The 22,918-nt window shown below is 39.7% G+C and overlaps 2 protein-coding genes across 3 annotated transcripts in view; one reads left to right on the top strand and one right to left on the bottom strand.

Annotated features, from left to right (window-relative positions):
* Nucleotides 1-608: 608 nt before the first annotated feature.
* pigb (phosphatidylinositol glycan anchor biosynthesis, class B) overlaps nt 609-22,918 on the bottom strand; it is a 23,259-nt gene continuing 949 nt past the window's right edge. Inside the window, exons 1-12 of one of the 2 annotated variants that reach the window (XM_053500810.1) lie at nt 9,368-9,596; nt 8,154-8,283; nt 7,892-8,009; nt 7,704-7,808; nt 5,549-5,679; nt 5,064-5,204; nt 4,897-4,948; nt 4,322-4,533; nt 3,045-3,109; nt 2,732-2,951; nt 1,379-1,559; nt 609-840 (exon numbers count right to left, since the gene is read on the bottom strand). In XM_053500810.1, coding sequence (XP_053356785.1) covers nt 730-840; nt 1,379-1,559; nt 2,732-2,951; nt 3,045-3,109; nt 4,322-4,533; nt 4,897-4,948; nt 5,064-5,204; nt 5,549-5,679; nt 7,704-7,808; nt 7,892-8,009; nt 8,154-8,283; nt 9,368-9,494 — 1,593 coding nt within the window. In that variant the 5' untranslated portion in view covers nt 9,495-9,596 and the 3' untranslated portion in view covers nt 609-729. Of the gene's footprint in view, nt 841-1,378; nt 1,560-2,731; nt 2,952-3,044; nt 3,110-4,321; nt 4,534-4,896; nt 4,949-5,063; nt 5,205-5,548; nt 5,680-7,703; nt 7,809-7,891; nt 8,010-8,153; nt 8,284-9,367; nt 9,597-22,918 lie in introns of those variants that run through there. The other variant, XM_053500812.1, reaches the window with a different exon arrangement.
* Nucleotides 15,315-22,918, top strand: part of rab27a (RAB27A, member RAS oncogene family) — a 27,510-nt gene continuing 19,906 nt past the window's right edge. Inside the window, exon 1 of the mRNA XM_053500813.1 lies at nt 15,315-15,512. The gene's annotated coding sequence lies outside the window, so the exon portion shown is untranslated. The remainder of the gene's footprint in view (nt 15,513-22,918) is intronic.

Below are 22,918 nucleotides of genomic sequence, written 5' to 3'. Positions count from 1 at the left end.
CAAACGTTGTGATTTTGCACCAATCTAAGCGCTTTAAATGTTGTACGTTTCCTTGTTCTTGTTATGCGGCTAGCTTTCAGAATTAGTAGGCACAAACACAGACGTTAATCAGCTAACTATATATAAAGTGATGTACAAGTCAAAAAGATTGAGAATGCACTTAATTTCAATGAAATTGCACTTTGTTTTGGTAAGAGATTAGAGTTTATTTGTATTAAAAGGACGAATTAAATTTAATTGTGCAAATTGTAATTAATCCTCCGCAGGACCAAATAATAATTAAGTCTACTGAGCTTTTAGCTGACGTATGTTAAACTGTGGAACGCTAAGTAACTTGATTGCTGCTAAATGTTAACACTCGCTCGTGCAAAATTTTAGGGCCGTGTTCTGTATTTCTCTTTTCTGTTGTTACATTCCATTTTTTATTAATTTTATTTAAAAAAAAAAAGAATTGTCCACAAGAACGTGACTTTTTGTTCGCCGTTTTCCAGTTCATGGAAGAAAAAAACCCTCAATAAAAGTTATTTTGCTTGAAGAAATGTCTCTTTCTTTTAGAATTAAATTTGAAAATGTGTAATGATTAAAAAATATAAACAACTTGTGCATCATATTTTACAAAACAGGTATTTAATTAGAAACGGCACACATTTATTATTAATCTTACATATTAAAAAAAAACAAAAAAAAACAATAGTGTGTTAATTCCGTGTGCGCCGCCAGGGGTTTGCGTTATTGCTCATAGATATAAATCCTCTTTCCTAGCCGTCCCTCAGGGAAATGTGTGTGGAAAAATTCAGATTTCCTTACAAATCCGTTTTCATCCAAGAATGTGGAAATTTCCTAAAAAAAAAAAAAAAGTAAGTTGAAAATATGACAGTGTTCTGATTGGTTATAAGTTATAACCCTAGGGTTATAACCATAACCCTATAACTTGCAGTAGGTTGCACCAGCAGCTTGGATAAGGAGGAAGGAGTCTCCAGTTTCAGCTATTTGCATGGCCGTTCTCTAATCTACTAAAAGTATTGAATAAGCATTAAAATGCCATACACAGCTTGTACAAAAAGATAATCTTTTATTTCCTGCCAAATTCTCTGCTCTACACTCCAGTCCAGTTGCTGGCGGTATTGCTTCAACAGACCATAAATGCAAATGGAGAAGAAGCAATACTGTAGCAAAACACGAGTACAGTGGAACCTCTGCATATGAATGCCCTCTTATAGATTTTAGCCTTAACAATTGGAAGTTTGCATGAAATTTGCAATTTTGGCATAAGAACGAATGAACTGAACCCTGGCTAGGTTGCGCGTACATCCGGGAGCATCAAGGATGGTAGCAAGAGGAAAAGGGAGCTGATTTCAGTTTGTTGTGCAGCTGTTACCTTCTCGAGTGGATGGAACAAGACCACATGTGAGGGAAGTGTGGAGCTGTTTGGGAATGACGTCCTGAGCCAGCTGAGTGGATCTGTGTAAAACAGGGACGCTTCTTCTACATAATCTGGGTCTCCGCTGAGATCTGGGGGACATTCCAGGAAGCGGAGTCTGATTGGACAGTGAAGGTGGCTACAGAGAGAGAAAAAAGAAAAGAAATGGAAACAGTGTACAATGCAACCGTGTACTGAATGATGGGGTGTTCAAGCCCTTAAACTGTACCCTGTGTAGGGAGGTTATACAGGGTGTCTGAAAAGTTGTTTTTTTTGTATTACATCATGCCTCTGTAGGGAATCTACATATGAAAAATAAACAAATAAATAAATATAGTACACTACTGAAAGTGTACAGTGCATTATGTCACACCCAGTGCAGGGCAGTTACTAGCTTCACTCAAGCTATAGAAGCTGTTATATTAGACACTAAGACAGTAGTGGACTTGCAGTGTACACAGGCTAGGACGTTGTGATCTAAAGGGCTTTCTATTGCCCAAGTGGTGCACTTCATACAGTTATTTCATATCCTATTTAATGCACTTAATGTACGGAGTGAATGATTAGCTAACTTCTGAATGAGCTGTTAATTTATACCATACTAGGCACTTGTACATGGAGCAACACAATCCCAAATGTAGTGCATTTAAGGTGTATATAAAAATGACACCACACTGTAAGGAGTAAAAATTCCAGATTTCTGCCTAATGAACATTAAGGGCACTTCGTTTGGTATAGAGGCATTTAGATATTGACAGGAAAAAAGTCCAGTTTAGGATAAATGTAAATTTAAAAACGTTACACCTACTGTGTTTGACTTTGCCGTCCCGTTACGCCCCTAGTGTTTGACTTTGACGTCCCGTTACGCCCCTAGTGTTTGACTTTGACGTCCCGTTACGCCCCTAGTGTTTGACTTTGACGTCCCGTTACGCCCCTAGTGTTTGACTTTGACGTCCCGTTACGCCCCTAGTGTTTGACTTTGACGTCCCGTTACGCCCCTAGTGTTTGACTTTGACGTCCCGTTACGCCCCTAGTGTTTGACTTTGACGTCCCGTTACGCCCCGAGTGTTTGACTTTGACGTCCCGTTACGCCCCTAGTGTTTGACTTTGACGTCCCGTTACGCCCCTAGTGTTTGACTTTGACGTCCCGTTACGCCCCTAGTGTTTGACTTTGACGTCCTGTTACACCCCTAGTTTGGGGTTTTCATTTTGCTAGATGCTCCATGTACAGCTCAGGTTTGGTCTGACTCTTAGGTAACCCCCCCCCAACCCACTTGGTGTACTGTGGTTTATTACCTGTGTATCTCTCACCTGTAAAAGGGAGTGGAGTGGCAGGGCATGAGGAACAGCACATGCGGCTCAGGTGAGTGGTGAGAGTCTCTGAGGTCACACAGGTGCTGCAGGCGACCCATCACGTCCAGGACTCCACGCTGGTGAACTAAACCTGTATAGAGTGCCGGGAGCAGGTTTAAGAGCAGCAGAGCTCCCGTAGCAGGCCTTCTCCAGGAACGCAGCTTCACAAGGGAAATACCTGACACACACACACACAATCCTAATAAACTGGATATTCAGTAATCAGTTACTGTGTGTGTGTGAGAAATAAAGATCTGTTTGTAGTTCTTACCACAGAAGACCATGCAGAGGGGTAACACGGGGTAGATGAAGCGGAACTCCTTGTGTGCGAGAAAGCTAAAAATTATCGCTGAATTAGTACACGTGCAGTTTATTAGTGTAATATATTTACAACTAAACAGAACAATGTCTGTGTGAGGGCAGTGCAATGCTTCAATTACACTTAGAAAGACAGGTAGGTGGAGATGGACATGTACGTGGGCTTCAACCTAAAATAATAATAATATCACTGATAACATTAAAGGTCAGGGCCGGTCACAAAGCTTCTTAGCATTCTCTCAGAGAGCTACTATTTTAGCCTAAAAAGTCCTAGCTGGGAATCCCAGACTAAAAGTGATTTAGGAAACTTCTCAGAGCAGGTTCGATTCCCGGCCTGTCTCTGTGTGCAAGAAGTTTGCATGTTCTCCCCATGCTTGGTGGGTTTCCTCTGGGTACTCTGGTTTTCTCCCACAGTCCAAAGACCTGAGGTTAAGCTAATTGGTGTTACCAAATTGCCCGTAGTGTGTGAATGAGTGTGTATGTGCCTTTCGATGGATTGGCACCCTGTCCAGGGTGTACCCTGCCTCGTGCCCTAAACCTCCTGGAATAGGCTCCAGGTCCCCACGACCCTAAATACAGGATAAAGCGGTATAGAAGATGAGTGAGTGAGTGAGTGAGTGAGTAGCTAAATGGCTCAGCTTTTACCAGTTTACATGATTGCAGGACAGTCTATTTAAGTTGCACTTTTGGATGGTATGTAGCCAATAATCCAAGAGTGATGGAAGGAAGTAAAAGAGGAAGAAAATCAAATTGGACAGAAGAGCAGTGTTTACTTTTAGCTTTATGTTCAGTATTTGGAGAAACTCTTAAGCCTCTTAAAAGTCCTCCTCTCTACTCTTAACAATTTTTACCTTGGGAGCTGTTTTTAGGACTAAGATGTTTTGTGAAACATTTTTATCTTTAGTAAGATTTAGTCCTAAGTTTAAGGGGAAATTCTAAGAAAATGTCATAATTCTAAACATTTTCTTAGGATTTTGTCACTAGGACAAAGAAACTTTGTGAATATGGGCCCTGTAGATTATTTTTATCTTTAACCTGTTAACTATTTCTACAAACTCTTTAACTAACAATGACAGTACGTACACTACAGTAGCTGCACTATGTCAACAGCGAAAATTTTGCGGGCTGCATGTTTCACATTTCCATTTCAAACAGTTCCAACTATTTTATAAGTTAAAAGTTATAAAGGTTATAGAGTGAGGTTAGACAGCGGCTCTGTTGAACTCATACCTGTACGCGATCAGTGTCCACGCAATGCTCATGAGCAGGACTCTGTGTCTCTTGGCGGCGAGGGTGCAGCCATGCAGGAAGAAGGGCAGGTGCGGTCCGATCACCACCAGGAAGCCCTGAGAGAGGTACCAGTGCCAGGGGTGTGTCCCGTAAAACTTCGCCACGTTGTACAGCACGTTAAACTTCAGGAAGTTCCACTGGACAAAAGTCCACTGTGACAGCAGACAACAGGGAAGAGGGTTTTCATGGAAAGGTTTCACAACAAAGAAGATATTTGGAATTTTTAGAAAAACAGCTCACGATAATATAAAAAAAGTGGTGGACCAATCAGGTCGCAGCCTTAATTTTTAAATTAATTTTTTTTTTATCAAATGTGGCTGGGAAAGTGAAAAGTGGGCAGAGCCTGTGGAAGTGGTCCAAAACTAATGACGTAAAGATCAGAAACCAAAACGCATTTTTGTAGAATTGGATTTGCATACTGAAACCTGATTGGCTGTTATATTTTTATGATGTTATAACAGTCGATTTCTACACTTCTGCTTTAAAAAATTATTAACTATATTAAAAATATTTACCTTTCCATAAAATATGCAGTCTATAAGTGTAGAAACCGCCAAAGTGACTGCCCTATATATTAAAAAAAAAAAAAAAAAACATTATTAAACATGCATATCGTTTGTACAATGTCAGATATTTGCTTAGGAATTTTTGCTAGTTGTCATATGCAACAAGAGCCACTGACATGACAGGAAGTCCCTGCTGAGTGATGAGCTTCAGCTTGGTTTCCTCACGCCACAGGTGGTGAAGCAGCAGCGGCAGCCACACGATCAGAGCCGTCGGTCGAACGATAATGGCCAGGGAGACGAGCGAGAGGTACTTCCAGCTAAATCAGGAGGGAAACACTCAGGGGTTTTAGTGCAATGAGAAAAACACAAATGAAATCTAAAGATTAATTACATTAATTTAATTATGGAAAAATAAAGGCTAATGGCAAAAGGAGAAATGCTAGTGTTCTAGATTTTTGTTTTTTACATATAATACAGATAATAAAAAAATATATATATTAACTATACAGTATGTTGTCAATAAGTAATAAACAGCTGTACAGAGGTTTAGAATGCATCTAACTATGTATCTGATGTTTCTGTGCATTTTGGGAATAAAAGTGCCATGGTTACTTATTGCACCTTTAAATAAGCGACAGGTCGCATATACGTGGTTACAAACCTGTGGTGTGTCCTGGTGCCATGCAGTGGGTAATAGCTGAGCGCCAGGATGGTAAGTGTGGCCTCCATGCTGTTGGTGAGTGTACGAGTGGAGCAGTACCATGTGAACCAGGAGCACAGCTGACAAAAATACTGCGCAAACACACACACAAACACAAAATGAGATGTTCAGTACAAACGAGTGGTGTTCAGTGCTCATCAGTGTTTTTCTGTGAATTTATAGATAGTCCCTGACTTATGTGCGAGCAGTTTAGCTTTTCTAATTGGTATCTACCTGTGCTGGTGTTTGTTTCTATTAAGCAAGTAGCATATTAGCAGCTTATAACATCGCTTTTACTTAAAATTTTGATTTTAAGTAGAGTTTGGTGTTCCACAGGGTTCAGTTTTAGGCCCACTGCTTTTTTTCTCTTTACATGCTTCCTCTGGGCAACATAATTCATAAGCATGGTATTAGTTATACCCCTCAGTAAAACCAGATTAAAAAAAAATTAAACTAGCTTAACAAAGTTGAGCAATGTGTGAAAGACACAAGAGCCTGCATGCTTATTAACTTCCTTTTTCTTAATCCTGACAAGACATGTAATTTCTAGTCACATGCAGCTGGAAGCAAGCTTTTTGATTAACCTATATATATATATATATAAACTATATATATATGGCTTTAAATAGCCTTTCTGTTTCATCAAGTGCAACATTAAAAGAACTCGGTGTAATTGTAGATTTTAGCCTTTCATTTAAAGCTCATGTTGATAATATTACCAGGATAGCATTATTTTACCTCAGAAATATTGCCAAGATAAGGAATATATTGTCACTAAACAATGCAGAAAAACAAGTTCATGCTTTTATCACCTCTAGGTTGGACTGTTGTACTGCCTTACTGTCTGGTTGTTCAACTAGGTGTATAAACAAGCTTCAGTTAGTCCAGAATGCAGCAGCGAGAGTCCTCACTAGAACCAGAAGATACGAGCACATCACCCCTATCTTATCTTCACTTCATTGGCTCCCTGTAAAATTTTGCATTAATTTAGAAATACTACTATTGACAAATAAAGCTTTAAATGGTCTCGCACCGCAGTATCTGAGGGAACTGCTAGTGTCCTACAATCCGCCACGCCTACTTCGATCAAAGGATGCAGGCTGCTTATCAGTACCGTGTATTATGAAAACTACAGCAGGGGACGGAGCCTTTTCTTACAAAGCACCAAAGTTATGGAACAGCCTTACAAATAGTGTTCGGGACTCAGACACAGTCTCAGTAAAAACCTACTTATTTAGCCAAGCCTTTTTATAAATAGATTTGCCATAGGTAAAGGAGCAGATCTGGGGGACTTATGGACGTAGAGTATTATGGTGAACTGGTATGTTTGGATGCTGTCTTCTCCACTCTCATTGATCACTCAGGTTTGTTGACGGTGAAGTGATTGGTTTTACATCCCAATTCCCCCTCATGTCTGTGTTTCCTTCTGGCTCTGTCTTTTAGATATGATGTCATAGTTAGTCCTGTCTGACTTCCTGCTTGCACTCTGCACTAAATATACATTATTCACCTTATACATTATGTGACTGTGACCATACCCATACCTAACTGTTACCTCTCCTTCTCTTCTGCTCTATCCTCTCTCTCTTTCTCTCTCTGTCCAGCTACACGTGTCACTCCTAAACATCCAGTGATCCAGACCCACTCTCCCCTCTGACTCGTCCTGGCGCCCAGTTTGTTTGGCGTGTGGTGACTGGGGACGGTTCCACTTTACCATGAAGATCATCCTGGCCTTGGCTGATGCAGACAGCTGTTCTCTGGGGACAATAGTTCTGGACTGGAATTTCTACAGTTTTCTACCTGAGCCTCCAATAATGGACGGGATATTATCTTAAAGTCATCAACTGTCTTGATTGTGTAAAGTTGCTTTGCAACCAAAAGGGCTATACAAATAAAATTTAATTGATGTTTATTTATATACATCAACAAAGGACTAATGATCTCTGGTCTCATTACCGAATTTAAATAAACTCCTAACTGTACTGAATTCATTTTTCATGAGGTTTGATATGTGTCTGTCTGAAAATAACAACAAAATCATAAATATGAAGATGTTTCTACAGCAAACACTCCGTGCCTGTTTAAGATACAGTATCTCAATGTAAAATCCTCTTACTGTCCATTTGGCCGCTTCTGGATTCTCCAACTTGCGAGCGATGTCGTAGAGCTTTACATCAGCGAGCGCGGCGAGAAGCGCCTGAAGGACTCGGGGTAGCAGGATCTGTGTGTTGATGTGACATACATAAATCAATGAACACAGTGATCATGTTACTGCGTGTGAACGACTCTGACTGTGTCACTCACCAGAAGCTCGACCGTATCGCAGTGCAGAAGATGGAGGATTTTATAAATTACAGCGAACAGCAGCGGGTAGGAGTACCCCCGAATGCCTTCCTTCCACTCCCATGTCTCGTAGCCATATGTGAGAGGTAAAGTCAAGGACGAAGCACATGATGAAGAGTTGTGAGTGTGTAAAATGATTCACTGGGAGAAATACATGACACGGACACGATATTAACTCATCCAGAGGAGTGTTATAAAGAGTAATGCCAAGTTCACAGGATATCCAAAGACCATCCGGTGGGAGACCTCAAGCGACTGCCAGTACTCATCCGGGACAAAGCTGGTCTGGACCAGGAGGCAGTTGACAAGACGGAAAACCACAGAGAAGAGCACGAGGCTGACCCCGAAGAGACCTGTAACGATGACAACATTACAGTCAGTGAGAGAGAGAGATGGATGGATGGAGGTGGGATGGTAAATAAGAGAGATAAATAAAGATACACAGAGAGACAGGAAGGACAGACTGAAACAGAGAAAGAGAGAGAGAGAGAGAGAGAGAGATGGAAGGAGAAGGGACTTTGTCTTTTTGTCTCTTTTTTGCTCAAAGAATGAATGACAGAGACAGAAAAACAGTGTGAGATACACAAAGAGACAGGGACAACCGTGGACATCAAAAGAGAGAGCAACAAACACAAACAGACTCAAAAGAGAGAGAAATTAAGACAGAAAAAAGTGGGACATAAAGAGAGACAGACTGAAATACAGAGAGAGAGAGAGAGAGACTCTGATTTGGGGGTGGGGGGGTATGAAATTTGGACATTAAAAGAAAGCGATAGAGACAGACACTGAGAGACTCAAAATAGATGAAGGGAGGGGTATGCCAAAAAAGAGTGAGACATAAAGACACAGAGAAGACAGACAGATGCAGAAAGAGAGAGAGAGGCTCAGATCAATGGATAGAGGGACATAGCAAAAGAGAGGGACTCTAGATGAGAGACTGAATCTGTGAGACGGAGAGACAGACAGACAAAAAAGGGGGAAACACAGAAGGGAGGGAGGCAGAAAGACAGAGAAATAAATATGCAAAACAAAATGACACAAAAAGAGCAAGGCGAGACAGGTAAGGACAGAGACAATCACTGAGAGAATGGGAGACAGACAGAGACAGTCACTGAGAGAGACAGAGTCAGTCACTGAGAGACAGAGAGACAGACACAGAGAGAATGAGAGACAGGGAGAGAGACAGAGACAGTCAGTGAGAGAATGAGAGACAGAGAAAGTAAATATTCACTGTGATATCAGTAAGACTCTCACAAAATAATAATAATAACAATAATACAGTCGGTGTATCGTGCAACACATCTTATGACATCGTTTTATTCTTAAGTTTGTCAGTTTTAAAACCTTCCTACGGCGTTAAACATTAATATTTCACCCGCATTAACTAAACATACAGTCTGTGACTGAACCCCAGGGTTCTGAACACTGGACTCTCACTGTGCATGCGCGAGACCGCGTTATTCTCCTTCCGGTACAGTTTGGATTTCCGTGTTCTGAGTTTGACGGTTTCCGCTGAACTTGAAGAACCAAACGGCAGAAAACGACGAGCACGAATTGCTTCCATAGCAACCCTTAAAATACATCTTCACATCACCAGTACATGAAGTGTAAATCTAGCTCCATAACACAGCTCGATACGAACCATCGCGGTGTTATTTTTTGGGAATCGCAGCCAATTTCCACTAAACCCCGCCCCCTTGCAAGGATTGCCTATATTTTCAAATCTCCTGCTGTACGATTGGCCAGTACTCAAGATTCACTCTTGTACTCCGCCAATCAGTGTAAAGTATAGACTCAAAACCAATCAACGCACAGAAGGCGGGACTAATCTCAAAAGCGGTGGGGTGTTGCCGGAGCAACGTAGATCATTTACTTCCGTGTTTACGAGTTTTGGGGTCGTGACGTCGCCGTATTCGATATAAAAGCACAAAATATACACGGTTAAAATGTTCCACATTATAATTTAAACATTTCATTTTCAGAATATATTTGTGTTTTTTAACAATACAGTAATAGATAATTGATGATGGTAAGTGCAGAGCTTTTTGTCCACGTTGAATTGCCGTAGTCATGCGCATGCGCGACCTTTCGTCCTATCCTGCAGGGGTGTGTCTTAAATCGATACCTCAGCGCACTATAGGGAGTTTCTGCTAATTTTAAGGTGTCATCATTTGGAATAGTTTAATTTTAACTGTCCAAATATAAAACGGAGATTTAAAAATGCTGTAGAGCATCGCTGGTCTTACCACATTTACTTTCATTCTCGCTGATACTCTTATCACACAACACACCAGACGTATGTATTATTATTTATTATTATTATTTTTAAGTGGATATTTCCTTTTTAATGCTCCTTTAATCATAAGCTAAAACTAATATATCAGCGATGATCATTCAAACGATGAACCTACGCTGCAAATAAGCCTGTGACGTCATCGCCTGCGACACTCTTGACTACTTTCCCTAGAATAGAGTTAGCAGCAGGCTTTTTTGAGAGCCGGTTTGAGACGCACCTACCGGCTGTACCACACGAGCTGAGGTAGGCTAGGCTAGCAAAGAAGAGTGTAAAACACTGTGGTATTTTAAATAAGACATATTTTGTGAATAGAAACTCTGGGTGAGTGTGTACATTACACAATAATGTCGAGAAATTTCTGACTGTTAGTGGGGTTTGGGTTTGTTAGCCTGTATGCTAGCAGTGTGAGTTAGCTAACTAGCAGCTGCAGAGCTATGAGGAATAAATGATGTTTTAAGAGCTGTCTGCTCTTTTTAACCTCCCTATTGTCTGCTTTCTCTCTTTAGAGCAGGAGTAAATCCTGAAGTTGTTGTGTAATGGACTGAAAGGGTGAAAGCCATGCTTCGCAGAAGGATCCCGTTTAATCAGATAGCCTTTGTGACTCTGGTTGGAGTTGCAGGAGGTGTTTATATCTACAAACCCATGTTCCAGCCTCAGAGAAGGAGCACAAGTGCAGGAGATAAAGCTGAGGCTGAAAGTAAAGGACAGAATAACATGGAAAAGTGACGATAAGCAAATGAGGAGGGAAGGCCAAAAAGGAAACCATCATCATCCCTATTATATTTATCAAATTATTCTGATAATAAGTGAGATTACCTGACTCACAAGAATGAATAAAGTTTTATTGTTACACAAAAAATGCCTTGCTCTAATTCATGCGTAGATCATTTACACAAGAAGTTCGGTTTCATGAAAATGCCATTATGCCAGAAATATACTGTACGTTCGTGTTCTACTCATGCTCTTGAGGGTGAAAATTCATGCATAAAGAAGACTAACAAATCTAAATCTCGACTTGATCAACTTCAGATCATGTTATATTATCAGATTAGATTTATATGATCTGAAGATGATCAAGATGAACACCCCTATCCAGAGCAACTTGTAGACACCTTGTTTGTCTCAGGCAAAAACACATCTTCATGCTAAATCACTAGCTCACAGACACGTTACATATCTTCATTAAGAGATTTTTTTATTTTATTTTGCTAGCTTTTTCAGGCAACGTTGGACATACAGGGTAAAAGTGAGACACCTACGCATGTATTCGCAGCAGGTGTTTGAAAGGTGGGCGGGAACTGGGAAACCCCAAGAAATCTGATACAGACACAAGTCATCACAAAAGTCTGTACTCGAGATCAGGTCACCCCCGTGCCATGCAACACCTACACAGACATGCGAGAAGTAAATCGACCCCCAGAGTTTAGTCATAAAAATGTGTGAGATTTTTGATCGAGTAAGGTTTAGCTGTTAATACAATTAATACTTTGTTAAACTCTTTTAAGCGGCTTTAAAAGCAAGGAATACAGGAGAATGAAAAGAGATGTTTATGTTCTTAACAGATCTTCAAACAGACGTCCTTACGAAGATCCAGGGGTCGACAAACTCTTCTATTGTCTTACTCTGTTCTTTAAACTGAAATATAATCCTTTTAACGGTAGAAAAGAGGATTTCAAGGTTCCTACCTATTTGTTTCCGGGGCAGTCCACCCACAGAATGACCAACAATAAGGGATAGTTATTAATGAGAAATGTCTTTGTGTTGTGATATTCAGGCATGCTTAAAGACGGGTCTTTCCCAGTATGAAAAGAAGGAAACTGATAGAAGTCATAATAACAGCAATGATTGACAAAACTAACATTAGAATGAGCACAATAATGTAGACATTAACCAGCTAGAATGAATGCCAGAACCGTTATTAAAAATTAACCTACATCTTCTGAACTAAATTAAATAACAGCAACACCGCTGCCAGGTTAATTAAACAGCACTGATTATCAATTATATACCAATAAACGGGTTACAGGATCATGGGAACCCAAGGCTCACCCATGCCTGCGGTGCTAAGTCCAAAGTCCACCCTGTCTGGTCCGATCCCAAAGCCAACGCAGGGCAAATCACCTATAAAAATACAGTGGTGTGAAAAACTATTTGCCCCCTTCCTGATTTCTTATTCTTTTGCATGTTTGTCACACTTAAATGTTTCTGCTCATCAAAAACCGTTAACTATTAGTCAAAGATAACATAATTGAACACAAAATGCAGTTTTTAAATGAAGATTATGTTATTAAGGGAGAAAAAAAACTCCAAATCTACATGGCCCTGTGTGAAAAAGTAATTGCCCCCCTTGTTAAAAAATAACTTAACTGTGGTTTATCACAGTTAAAAGTTCAATTTCTGTAGTCACCCCCAGGCCTGATTACTGCCACACCTGTTTCAATCAAGAAATCACTTAAATAGGAGCTACCTGACACAGAGAAGTAGACCAAAAGCACCTCAAAAGCTAGACATTATGCCAAGATCCAAAGAAATTCAGAAAAAAATGAGAACAAAAGTAATTGAGATCTATCAGGCTGGTAAAGGTTATAAAGCCATTTCCAAAGCCTTGGGACTCCAGCGAACCACAGTGAGAGCCATTATCCACAAATGGCAAAAACATGGAACAGTGGTGAACCTTCCCAGGAGTGGCCGGCCGACCAAAATTACCCCAAGAGCGCAGAGACAACTCATCCGAGAGGCCACAAAAGACCCCAGGACAACATCTAAAGAACTGCAGGCCTCACTTGCCTCAATTAAGGTCAGTGTTCACGACTCCACCAAAAGAAAGAGACTGGGCAAAAACGGCCTGCATGGCAGATTTTCAAGGCGCAAACCACTTAAGCAAAAAGAACATCAAGGCTCGTCTCAATTTTGCTAAAAAACATCTCAATGATTGCCAAGACTTTTGGGAAAATACCTTGTGGACCGACGAGACAAAAGTTGAACTTTTTGGAAGGTGCGTGTCCCGTTACATCTGGCGTAAAAGTAACACAGCATTTCAGAAAAAGAACACCATACCAACAGTAAAATATGGTGGTGGTAGTGTGATGGTCTGGGGTTGTTTTGCTGCTTCAGGACCTGGAAGGCTTGCTGTGATAGATGGAACCATGAATTCTACTGTCTACCAAAAAATCCTGAAGGAGAATGTCCGGCCATCTGTTCGTCAACTCAAGCTGAAGCGATCTTGGGTGCTGCAGCAGGACAATGACCCAAAACACACCAGCAAATCCACCTCTGAATGGCTGAAGGAAAACAAAATGAAGACTTTGGAGTGGCCCAGTCAAAGTCCTGACCTGAATCCTATTGAGATGTTGTGGCATGACCTTAAAAAGGCGGTTCATGCTAGAAAACCCTCAAATAAAGCTGAATTACAACAATTCTGCAAAGATGAGTGGGCCAAAATTCCTCCAGAGCGCTGTAAAAGACTCGTTGCAAGTTACCGCAAACACTTGATTGCAGTTATTGCTGCTAAGGGTGGCCCAACCAGTTATTAGGTTCAGGGGGCAATTACTTTTTCACACAGGGCCATGTAGGTTTGGATTTTTTTTCTCCCTAAATAATAAAAACCATCATTTAAAAACTGCATTTTGTGTTTACTTGTGTTATCTTTGACTAATAGTTAAATGTGTTTGATGATCAGAAACATTTAAGTGTGACAAACATGCAAAAGAATAAGAAATCAGGAAGGGGGCAAATAGTTTTTCACACCACTGTACATTCTGGCCATGATAGAAAGGCACCAGAAAACCCAGTGCAGCACACCTCAACACACACGGGTCCCAGTAGGCAAATAGCCAAATGCCAACAACCTGGCCTTCAAACTCTCAAATCCCCCAAATCCAAACAAGCACACATGGGATTCACCAGACAAATAAGTTTGATTCATGGAGGTCGCGCCCTACAACCCAACGCTGAAAAATCATTTAAAAAAATAAATAATTAAGTTGACGGATTTAACGCTATGGCTGATTGATATAAAGCCCCTTTAAGCACAATCTCGAGCTGTTTATGAACGCATACAGAATTGTAATTCTTGATGGATCTGGGTAATGGTGGCTTAAATAGTTAAAACCTGGGTTACTGATCTAAAGTTTAGGGGTTCAAGCCCCAGCATTGCCAAGTTGTCACTTTTAAGCCCTTGAGCGAGGCCCTTAAACCCATCTACTCTAGGGAGTTCTGAAACTTAATCTGTCTTTTCAGTCAAGTCTGTGATGTCACATGCTGTAATCAATAAAAAACTGAACCTTTACAAATACTTATTTGTATTTATAAGATTTGGAGGAAGACTGGACTGGAAGCTGAGATTCCTCTATATGTACATCCATATGTGGCGGTGATGCAACTTACAGAACACCAACGAGATGCGAAGTGGTACTGCGAGGAAATGTGTCGGGAAGAAAAGTGTGTGAGTGGAAGTGCCGGATAAAGCAGATGAATTGTTTAGGACACGGAACAAGAGTCGTGATGAGATCAGGGAAGGAATGCCTTAGACGCTTTTAAGGAAGGCTGGACTGGAAAATCGACTTTAGGAGTCCGGGAAGATGTGGGAGAGCGAGGCCTGGAGCTAGCGTTAATGTAACCTACAGGATTCCAACCGCGTTAATTAACAAAGCAGAAAAAAAAAGAAGAAGATTGTCCACAATTTACCTACACACTACCCATAACACCTTACTATTAGCTGTAAATCGTCACGATTCGTCAAGGACTGCTGCGATTTCTCATTGTTAACAGTGACTCGGATACTCGTGTCTCAGCTACCTGAAACAAACAGTGCCCTTTAATATTGTGACATGCCATCACATTCTATCGTGTCGCTTGCAGTAGTTTAACCAGCACAACACAATCGACAGGGTGCTGTTTCACTTCATTTTAAACATCTGACCAAGTCAAACCAAGCGGAAATGTGTGAAAGATTGGATTTTCTGGACGATGATTCAAATGAGTCAAGGCTCGCGAATCGACTCAGTTCGAAAGAGTCGGTTCAGTGAAATGATTCATCATGGAGGGGTGCGGTAAACGGGAAGTAGTGCTCCTTCACTTCGCAAACACTTACGCTCACTCCAGGGTGTGTGTGTGTATGAGTGAGTGTAAGGAGAGAGAGAGAGAGAGAAATTAAAGGAAATTGTTGCAACAGCCTGAAGTTGCTTTGATATTCTGAGCGTCTGAAGTTTGAAACCTTTAAAGTGTCGGTTTGTTACTTTGTTTCTATTCCAGTGCAGGATCAGATACATTACATTACTCCAGCTGGTGAGTCCTTGGTATTTCTTTTATACACATGGTGTTAGTGGTGTCTTGAATTGCATGTTTTGCTAAAAAAAAAATTCCCTGAGCTTAGTGCTTTTTAGATATAACACACACACACACACACACACACACACATCCGGATCTGTGTGCATGTGGAAGTTTTAATGATGGGTGTAAAAGTTTCTCATTAATGATCAGGGTAATTAAAAGGACAGGACTAACAGGCATTTGATTAATCTGGGTTTCATCATCACAATCATCATCATCATCATCATCAGCACACACGTGGCTTTCTTTCCTTATCCTCTTACCGTATGGTACCATTATTATGGTTTATTTATTATACTTTTCTACTAAGTAATTATTCCCTGGCAAGAAATCTTAACAAGCTCAAATACCAACTAACATGTTTCAGCACACTATGTTTACTATACTGCTGCTATGTCAGAAACACACACACACACACACACACACACACTGTCATGCCCCTATAGAAAACTAACCAGCTGTGAGCTCTGTGATGAAACAGTTCCCTTCATCACACTGAACCTGATGACTTTCCTCGGGAGCGTTTCATCCTGATCCTCTTATACATTTTATTTATGATGATGCGCCATCATCCCTTTAAATATGTCTCTTTATACTAACAAACAAGTCAGTTCCTGTTCTCACTTGCGTCAGAGCAGCTTCAGGCGCTCATGTTTTTAGCAGCTTGTCTCTATCCTAAGGCTCAGAGTTATTTATAATAAGGGAAAAAAAAAAACAATTTAACAGCAACAACAACAGAAAACACAACTTGTCATGATGTCAAACTGTTACTGATAAAAAGTTTTAACTCTTCTTCCATGAATCTCCTTAAAGAAAACGTACTGATTATTTGACGTCTGTTTATGCCGCACATGTGCTGTACAAATGCATGAGCTGTTATTATAGAAGCACGATCATTAATGTTAGCAGTAACCTGTTACTCTTGCCAGGGTTGTTATAGAAATGCGTTCACCCACACCCACGTGTGGGGCAAATACAAAGTACATCTAACCTGGAGATGGTTCAGGTATGCCTTAAGTGGTACAAGTTATGTGTTGGTACAAGTATCTATTAGAGCACACTATGTAGTAGTTTAGTGTGCAGGGTGGGATTTAGCCATGGATTTAGTATCTATTGGAGTAAATTAGTGTGCGTGGTGAAATTTAGTCATGGATTTAGAATCTATTAGTGTGTACTATGTGGTAGTTTAGTGCGCAGGGTGGGATTTAGTCATGGATTTAGTACCTATTAGAGCATACTATTTAGTTGTTTAGTCCTCAAAGTGGATTTAGTATCTGTTAGAGCGTACTATTTAGTAAATTAGTGTGCATGGTGGAATTTAGTCATGATTTAGATTCTATTAAAGTGTACTATTTAGTAGTTTAGTGCACAGAGTGGATATGGTATCTATTAGTGTGTATTATTTGGTAGTTTAGTGCACAGGGTGGGACTTAGCCGTGAATTTAGTATTTGTTAGAGTGTACTGTTAAGTACTGTAGTTGTGTGTGCTGGGATTAAGCCGTGGATTTATTATTTATTAAAGTGTATTATAATAGAAGGAGTTTACTGTAGTTTTCCGCATGAATCACCCACAAAGTTTTCACAACACCTACAAACTCTGAGGGTCCATCTTCAAATAACCTACAAATCGTACAGTAAACTGAACTCTGACTGAATCAATGTGTTCACGGGGTCTGAAAAAGTTAAAATTAAATGGAATGAATCAATTTAATTCAAACCTAAAGCATACTTAGGCATATTTATATAAGTGTTATTAAACAGTGTTGGAGCTATTCTTCCATGTGAACTACGTGTTAGTCCAGTGAGTCTGTATGCTAAAGGTTTGTGTGAATTTCATAGCTGGTGAAATCCTTCTTCATAGACGTGTTGTCTTCGACTTGCGCCTGCAGGCTAAATTTGTCATTATCTGAAAAGGTCAAATATTTGGAGTGCTCATGGGCCACTTCACATCTGCCAGTTTAACAACTCTGTAAACAGACTTTATATAATATAAGAAATGCACTGCTGGAGAAAAGACTCTGAATTTGAGCCATGGCTGAGGCCCATCATGGGGAATACCTGGCAGGTGCATTGTTCAGTGTGCAAGAAAACAATATGTTCATCTTCAATAGGGATCAACGCTTTGCGGTCGCTTGTGCACAGTGTTACTCATAAGTCCGCTATGAGATGCATAAAGTCGTTGGCTGTAGCAACAATGTCTGTGCTGCACTATTACCCAGGACCACAGCTGAAGCTAATACAACGTCCGCCACTTCTTCTACGCAGGTGTTCTGTGGTGTCTCGACACAATGAGAAAACCCCACTTTCCCAATTCCAACAAAACAACTGAATTGAGGAACACGCCTTGAATTTTGTATATTGGTCATTTTGATAATTTCCGTACAGTTTCATTATTACCATTACCCAAGTTCAAAGTCTATTCAAGTTCTGCATGAATGAATTCATAAGACTGGGTTTAGGTTTCAGTTTTAATTATAATATAGACTTTGCACTGTCTTTCTATTGGTAGAGCCCTCAAGTCCGTGAAGGCCAATAGTGATTACCAATGTATTTTGACGGGTAGTGTAAGGTATATCAATATCAGAATTGTTTTGGTTCAGGAATGTTGGAAAGAAACTCAAGGATTATGGCCTCATTGTTATTTTTTTATTTATTTTGTCTGATAATTTCATACATCACTTGCTCTCACTATTCGCCTTCTCCCTATAAAGTAAGAGTTTCGGTGAGGTGTTGCTCTTTCATTTTCCAGAGTAAACATTACTACCTGCTTATTAGCTGAAGTTTCAGAGGAGTCCACCTCGTAGCACACACTTCACGCATAAATAACACGGCTCATGAAACTTGAGCGCTAAGTCTGTTTCTACAGAGATAAAGTGACAGGAAAGGAGTTAAGTTTGCTAAGCGTTAGCGATAGCGATAGCGACATGTTTCGGTCAGCAGAGCCGAGGCTAATACAATAAAAAAAAAACACCCTATGCGATATAAATCGGCTCACGCTAAGTGAGTTACAGCTAAACTAATTCATTTCAACGTGTTGTCTGTCCCAGGGCTGTTTTCCCTTTTCCAATGGGATTAAAATATCACAGTTGACTGGGAGAGTGCTTAATCTCTTAATCTCTGCTAGCCAGTTTCCTGGAAGTGCTAGAAACTTCTCTTTTTGCGTGATATTTACAGCTTTTCTTCCTTTTCCCCTGTTTTCCATAAACCCAACAGTGTTCCTGTGCTCTTCTTCTGGACTTGCTACTTCAACATTTTGGAAGAAGAAGCTTTGAAGCTCTGAAGCCTGGTCCTTTTCCGCATGAGCAGTTAACTTGCTGTAAATTAAGAGTGTTATTAGTGAAGCGCCTCGTCTTATTCCTGTCGGCTAGAACAGTTTTAGTGGTTATTTTTTTTAGTGTTGAATAAAATTCGCTGGTCCCTAATGAACTTGTGTAAAAATCTGCATTGTACGCCTGTTTCAGTCATGTGTCATGCCAACAGTAAAGCATCCTGAGACCAGTCATGTGTGGGGTCGCTTCTCAGCCAAGGGCGTGTGCTCACTCACTATTTTGCCTAAGACCACAGCCATGAATAAGAATGGTAACAAGAGAGCAACCATCCATGAAGAGTTTGGTGATGAACAATGTTTTTTCCAGCATGATGGAGCACCATAAGGCTACACAAGTGGTTTGGGGAATAAAACATCAAAATTCTGGGTCCATGACCAGGAAACTCCCCAGACCCTAATCCCATTCAGATCAATTCTCAAGAGACAAACAAGAACCCACCAATTCTGACAAACTCCGAGCACTGATTATGTAAGGATTGGCTGCCTTCGGTCAGGACGGGACCCAGAAGATTTTTAAAAAGGAGGGGCAAAACTGCACATAATGACTCTTAGCATAACCTTAATGTAATTGTCAGTAAAAGCCTTTGACACGCTTGTAGATAAACTTCAGTAAACCAGAGTAATATCTGACAAAAAGATCTAAAAACTCTGAAGCAGCAGACTTTGTAAAAAATTTAATATTCTCAAAACTTTTAACCACAGCTGTTTATTATCTGCAACTTGATCCAAAGTAGTGCACATTTGCGGTTTTCGAATCCTGTTCAGACGTGCATCGTCTGAGTTCGATTATTACGAGAACATGAAGAAAAGTTTGAGACTGTAGTAAAAATCGTACAACGTTATTTATCTGACTGAGATTAATAAGCAACAATGCTACGGTTGATAAAAATAACATAAATCTTAGGTCCATGTGTCGGTATAATGACCGAGATTTAAAGCTACTGTGTGGAAATAAGTGCGCGAGGAAAAACGTTTTTCTGAATGTTTGTAGGAATAGTCTATTAAACATCGATATAACTTCACTTAGATTAATTCTCATCCCGCCTTTAACGATTAACATGATGTGTAAAAACCTCCTTAATTACTTTAATATAAATCATTTAAATGTGTAACATGATTTTTTTTCCTGCAGTATATGTGCTCATATCACATGCTGATGCTGGTAGTGAAAATGATTTGGTAGCCATTTCATTGCATTTATACTGAAGCGTTTACATTAGAGCTGAATGATATCACAAAAAATATCATATCACGATGCATGAAGATCGATTTCTACTATACACCTGCTAAAGAAATAGTGTTTGACTTTAGTATTTATTGACATAATTTCTTAAATCTTGATTAGTTTTATGAATTTTGTTAAACTCTGCTAATAATCAATTTTATTCATATGATTTAAAATAAAATTTAATAGCGGATCAACTGCTTCCAATTAGAGTTGCGAATGTTTCTTGAAATAATGATAGAAAAAATATCATCATAGTAACTCTGATATGAAACAATATTATAATATCATCATCATATGGCTCTTTATAAAAAAATAATGTTTTAATTATATTTAAATGTTTAACAGTTGTATTAATTAACAGCGCTATGTTTTATATGTATTATGATGTACAATTTACTAAGGAAACACACAAAAAAGGCATTTGCTGAGTTACATTCAGGTCCATAAGTATTTGGACAGCGATTAAAATTTTTTTTCCCCTCCGTAAACCAACTCAATGGATTCGACTCCAAAGTGTAATTAAAGTGGAGAATTTCAGCTTTAATTCAAAAATTTTTAAATTACATTAACAGTTTAGAAATTACAGCCATTTATTTATTAGTTTTACAAAGTTCCTCTGTTTTCAAAGGTGCAAAAGTAATTGGACAACTGACTAATAAGTGCTTTTTTATGTCCAGTTCTAGCTGTTTAATATTTATGTAATATGACGTATTTAAGAGATAAAAGCTCTGGATTCAAATGTTGAATTTGCATTGGACAATCTCATGCAGTCCAAAGAGGTGCTGATACAAGTGAAGACATCACCAGGCTGAAAACCTAAAACAGATCTATCAGAGAGAGAGATAGAGAGAGAGAGAGGTCTTTAAGAGGTCAGATCAACAATTTGGATGAAAACTAAAGCGGTTGATCGCAGAATTCTATCTGTGGTGAAGAACAACCTGTTTGGAACATCTAGCCAAGTCGAGAACACTCTGGAAGAGGTAAAGTCAAGACACGCCTTCCTGAATGTAACTAAAGATGTTTTACCTTAAGATATAAACCACTGGAAACGCTTAAGAACAGAAAGACCAGATTAGACTTTTGCTAGAAAACAAGATTCTTTACAAATATTATGTTGTACCTGAAAGAGGAGGAGAGAAGAATATGGAGAAGGAAAGGAAGGGCTCGTCTTTCATCTGTCAAACAAGGTGGAGGCAGTGTTGAGGCACAGCCGTGTATGGGTGTAATTACTAATCGCTTAATGCTGTATTTTTTTGGTTAAAACCCTTTGAATTTTAGATGAAAGACACTTCAATCATATATCGATTGCTTTATCGCTTTATAAATGCATTGTTCGGCTGTTCCGATACTTATGAACCCGTTTGCTTGGAGAACTAAATCGATTTTAAATTTCAAAATAAATTGTGACAAATGTTAACAAAAAGTATCAAATGTTGAATAGAGTGAGTTAGGTGCAACTTCTGCTGGTTCCTTTGACTTGTAATCATTTAAAAATAATGAACTTGACACCTTGATATCCAAAATATCTTTCACAAGAATATCATGACACGATCTATCAGGATATTCAAAAATATACAATTCCTTAAAATTCGGTCAGGGTTAAACCTGAACTCGTGTTTCCGTGATGCTTTAACGTTTCTAAAACTGACTTTGAACTTCCTGGTGACATCCTTATCTTCAGACGTTTCTCAGCTCTAAAACCTCGGTCACTTCATACTCCAACTATTATCAGCTCAGTTCGTGTTAGATTTGGTATATGGCGTTGTAAATGTGCGTCTGAACTTTCAGCTCCGAGCTTTCGGCTCCGTCACATGACGCGGTGCCCGGAGCACATGAGGAGCAGCTGAGGGATATTAGACCCGAGAGCCTGGTTTATTGTGTTTACATCACATCGCTGCCTAAGCACATTACTGCTGAAAAGGTCTGCTTCGAGAGGTTTTACGCTGATCCGTCGTGCAATTGAATCTGGGGTTAATCGGTGTTGTGGGGCATTGTGGGTAATCAGTCTGTATCAGTCACACCACCCATCAAGACTTTATTAGAAAAGTTGATTTCAACTCTAAAACATTAGCTTCATTTTTTTTTCCCACCTGGATTATAAACGCATTATGAATATTTGTGATAAATGATGTCGCGGTACACTTTCCTGAGGTGTGTCTACAGTACAAATACCCTGTGATGTGATAAGATATATTTGACGCTTTGACCGGACACGCGTCCGAATTTTGATAACGAACGTCCAGAATCTCGGTCAGAGATCTTCATGATAAACCACATCCAGTTCGTCAGTGATGTGGTTCAGGACTTCCTGCCATTTGTAAACAGAGACCAAACTTTACTGCACCTAATGTTGACCTAAGCACATTGCCCCTGCTTTGGACAACGTTTCGTGTCGTTTCCGCCCCTGTAGATGGCAAGATATCTTGAAACCTGGGGAGCTGGAAGTGAGGAACGATGATGACGCTGATAAAGTTCCAGTGTAAGGCATAAACTTATTTGCTGTACAATTTCGCACGAAATCCATGATTCCTTTTGGTTTACAGATTTGCTTTCAGTGCACGGAGACGTGTGACCTGACCATTTATTTGCTTTTATCCTGTAAACTCCCTGGCTACAGTACAGTACATCATCCACCTACTGTATATACATGTAAAATAAGTTACATAAAACGCCCAACATTGTTTGAACTAGTGACTAGTTTTATAATCTGTTTAACGTGAGCGTATATAAAACAAGTAGTATAGACACAGACGTCTCTTAGAGCTAAGTAGGTTCGATTGACTACATGTGGAATAATTGTAATGG

This window comes from Clarias gariepinus, chromosome 7 (genome assembly GCF_024256425.1).
Source record: "Clarias gariepinus isolate MV-2021 ecotype Netherlands chromosome 7, CGAR_prim_01v2, whole genome shotgun sequence".
Taxonomy (NCBI): domain Eukaryota; kingdom Metazoa; phylum Chordata; class Actinopteri; order Siluriformes; family Clariidae; genus Clarias; species Clarias gariepinus.
Note: the sequence above shows the minus strand (reverse complement) of the source record. Positions and strands in the feature narration are given on the sequence as shown.